We start from the raw sequence: 4,242 nt of genomic DNA on the forward strand, positions 1-4,242 counted from the left end.
TCAAGAGATAATCCCGCCATAATGCCTAGATACAAAAGGATATTCAGCAGAATATAGGCTTACTAGACGAGTGCAAGGCACATTAGATAGACAACATCTCCCTATTCAGACTTAAAGCTTGTTACATAGCCATGTGCATCAATTGAGAAATGCCCAGCTCTTTTCATTCCCACCAAGGAAGCTTTCAAACTCACTAGATCAATTTCATACAAATGCAAAAAAGAAGAGGGTAGGCGAAGGACTTGGTCAACGATCTTTCCGTGCAAGGTGATAGAAATGCCTTTGCCGTCATGAGAAACCGGCTTTGCTTGAAGAGCAGGAACTTTCCAAATTTCAACAACTTTGTTGCAAGCAAAACAATGAGGATTAGAGCTTTGGTGGTTGACTTGGGCAGATTTGCAAACTCCACATAAATACTCCAATCCAACGCTGTTGACGTTAACAACCTCAAGAGAACCAAACACCTGAAATTAACATAATGGGATCACACAATTCACAATGAATACAACGAACCTACCAAGCGAAACTCACCGTTTTTCCGAATCCCATATTAGCAATCTGCTTATCACGGATATCTTTGAAAGACAACTTCAATTGAGAGGGCAATGGCAGCAGGATAGTGTAGTCCACGACAGACAATGTGTTAGAGAATTGTTTGAAGACATTTATGTTGTGGGCCACACAATCATAAAATCCATTCGCTTTGACTTCATTGGATATGTTATAAAAGTCAGCCTTTCGAGAAGGTACAAACAAAAGCTGCAGCAATAAAAAACAATCAAAACACTATCAAGAACACTTAGAGCTGTGTATAGAAGCTTACCATTGCTCTATCAACATCAGCAAGGCCATCAACAACAATAAGCCTAGTGCCACTACTCCCATCACTTTTCGCCATGTTCTCCACCTTGATAACAGTAAATGCTACAGTAGGCACACCATCTTCAATTGAAGAAGTCCATGATGAGACAAGATTTTTAATCTTGTGCTCGGGAAAGAAAGTTGGCACAAAGTCGAATGAAGGAGCCTTCACAATAGATGGAGTTGCATCAGCATAGAGAGCAAGTTGGCAAGTGCCTCCATCACTAGGATTCTTTTTCCTCACAACAGGGCCCTCAATACGTATAAAATCACCCACCACAAATGAGTTTACAAACTGTTCAATATAATGTTTTGCCACAACAAAAGTGATAGTATGATGTGCAACCTTGTCCACAAGATCAGCCTTCAAAAATCTGATGTAGTTTGCTTTTTGGATTTTGTATGTGCCATATTTTGCAAGAACCTTGCCAATGAAGACAAAACGGTAGTTAATAGCATCAGCAAGCTCAGAAATAAGAAGCTCGGGCGTAGATGGCTCAATGCCAATTGAGATTCAAAAGAGTCAATAATAGGCTTTGGCTCTTCTTTAATAGATGCTAAGCCCACCGAACGACTCACACCAACAGAGGGAGTGGCAATCCCAGAAATGTTAAGCGGTGTTCGCCCTACATCACATGGCACATGATACTATTATTATCGATTACACATTGGTAAGCCATAGAAATTGGAAACAAAGCTAACCTCTCACAGAGGCCATTCCCCTTGCAATACTAAGAGCTTTTTGAACAGATTTTGGAGATTTCTTTAACTTGGCCTTGGGACTAAGCTTTTTAAATGCTGAGTTTGGAGAACCTACTAAGCTACTTGACGATCCAAGGCCCCCACTTTCAGACACAACTTCATGCAAGTTTTCAGTTCTAGGAGCTGCGCTTAAAGTCTCAAAGTAGTCATTGCTTGAGTTTGTAGTGAAAGCATCTATAATCAAGAGCAAATTCAAAACAGTTTCCAAGATAAGCAAGACAACAAGACTCTTAAGCACCAAAAGAGGAAACGAAATGCAGAGGTATATTACCATCCATATTCGAATCCATGTCGCCTTGGTATAGAGAGTGATGCTATGCTTTGATAATAGATGTGGCTATAAGATTTAAAAGACTGTACTATAGAGGAGGTAAAACTCTCAACAACAAGAGTAATCTCACAATACGAGTCTTGTAAAATGTGATAGTTCTTCAAAATACCTTTGGATTTTATATACTTACAACTAAAAGAGTGAAACGTGATGGATAATCTTGAGTACTTCAAGAAAGATAGTTTAAAAGTTCCACTCAAAGGTTGGAAATAAATACAAATTTTTACAATTGTTGCCATTTATCATTATATAATATTGGGTCACGACCTATACACTTTATTAAGAGAGAAAGAGAGAGAGAGAGAGAGAGAGAGAGAGAGAGAGAGAGAGAGAGAGAGAGAGAGAGAGAGAGAGAGAGAGAGAGGCTGCTCTTTTAATTAACTCTACTTCGATTTTTTGAATAACAGTAAAAGCTACAAATAACTCAACTATTACTAGAGAGAAGAGAGAAGGGAAGACAGGTGCATCCTAAATATTAGAGAGAGGAGAGAGGAGAAGAAAAGTGCAAGGCTGCAAATGAGATGAGAACTACAACTAAGTAAATTAAGAAATCTAAAAAATAGAAACAAATATGATCCTAAATCATCACAGCAAAACAGATTTATTTTCTCACTTTACAATATTAACAATGAACCTTGAGACAATCATATTTAATAATGAAAGTTGAATCATTTTTTTACATTAAAAAAATAACCCCATAGCCATAAATTTTCAACGCCAAATCCCCAAACCCTAACCACCTACTCAGCTAGTCCAAATAATCCATCAATAGGATTAAATCATGGACCAAAATTGCATCATAGAATGTGGAGCCAATCAAAGCAAAGCATAGAGTCCATCAACAACAATCGGACAAAGTTCAAGATATAATTAACTTCAAAACATTACACAACATCAAACTTAATTGACACCGAAAAAGTTGGCAACTATTATAGTATTCAAGTTATTTAGCCCGTAACAAAGTGTGCTTGACCTCGACATACATTAAGCCACCCAAACTATCCAATCCCGTCAATGGTTCCGCACCACCCTGCAGAAAACAACAAACTGTTAAACAAACAACCAACCGGTAGAAAGCAACAAATCAAACAAAAAAAAAACTCTTATAACATACCGAAAATTAACACAAACTGCCGATGACGAGGCACATGTGACACCAAACCGCCATAGATCGGCAGGCGGGACGACATAGCAGAGCAACACAACACACCGCAGCAAGCCTGCACAGCAGAACGCCCCGATGCACCACAGACCGACGGAGAAGACGACAATGCAGCATGACAACATCGGAAACAACAACAGCAGAACAGATCGGCGTCCAAGATCCATCACAGGCCGACGGAGGAGACGTCCTAACAGAGCAGAAAAACCCCGATGCATAGAGCAGCACGACACAGAACAGAACGGCCCAATCCACCATAGACCGACGAAGTGGACGGCAATGCAGCACGACATAACCAGAAACAACAGCAACACCACAGATCGACATCCAAGATCCGCCATAGATCGGCGAAGGCGACGTCCAAACAGAGCATCACTGCTCAAATCCATAGAGCAGCACGACACCACATGTTCAAGTGCCACTTCAGATCGGCGAAGGAGACGAGAAAAAAGAGCAACACAACCCCGAGACACAGAGCAACACAACACCAAGGCACGACCCCAATCCACCATAGACCAGTGAACCAAGAACACGAGGCACCCATAGAGAAGCACAACAGAGCACAAGCGCGGCCCAAATCCTCCATAGATTGGCGAGCAGGACGACAAACCACAGCAACGCATGATTGCGGAGAGGCATGGCACTGAAACACACCCAACAGCACCATAGACCAGCGAAAAGAACCATGCCACACAAGCCAGCATGTTCTCAACAACCCCATGCAAGAAGCAGGACAACACTACAGGAGCAGAGCAGGACAGCAGAGCAGGAGCGCGGCCCAGAACCGCCACAGGCCGGCGAGTAGGGCGATGTGCCCCCATGGCGTCATGCGCGAACGACAGCACTACGGGAGCGGAGCAGAACAGCAGAGCAAGAGCACGGCCCAAAAGCGCCATAGGCCGGCGAACAAGACAACAGAGAGCACCAAGACAACACGCAGAGGCACCCCATGCGCAGCGCAAACCTACGACCAAGAACCGCCATAGACCCGCCTTGAGCCTTGCCTTCCCTACTAAGGGGCTCATGAGCCCTAACCCTAAGGAGACCTCCACAAGGCTCCACTCCAAAAGAGGGAAGAATGATAACCCATGCACTCATTATAAGGCCCTCCCACCAACCCCACTTT

General features: G+C 42.7%; 1 protein-coding gene and 1 pseudogene across 1 annotated transcript; both read right to left on the reverse strand.

Annotated features, from left to right (window-relative positions):
- On the reverse strand, window positions 1-1,897 carry LOC147437721 (uncharacterized; annotated as a pseudogene).
- A 963-nt stretch (window positions 1,898-2,860) lies between these two features.
- Window positions 2,861-4,039, reverse strand: LOC147437722 (uncharacterized). The gene is made up of 2 exons (XM_086485988.1): window positions 3,069-4,039; window positions 2,861-2,984 (listed from the first exon to the last, which is right to left on the reverse strand). The coding sequence occupies exons 1-2, from the start codon at window positions 4,010-4,012 to the stop codon at window positions 2,966-2,968; spliced, it is 963 nt and encodes a 320-aa protein (XP_086342114.1). The 5' UTR covers window positions 4,013-4,039; the 3' UTR covers window positions 2,861-2,965.
- Between the last annotated feature and the right edge of the window lie 203 nt (window positions 4,040-4,242).

Source organism: Adiantum capillus-veneris, chromosome 17 (genome assembly GCF_014529385.1).
Source record: "Adiantum capillus-veneris isolate H3 chromosome 17, ASM1452938v2, whole genome shotgun sequence".
In the NCBI taxonomy this organism is placed as follows: domain Eukaryota; kingdom Viridiplantae; phylum Streptophyta; class Polypodiopsida; order Polypodiales; family Pteridaceae; genus Adiantum; species Adiantum capillus-veneris.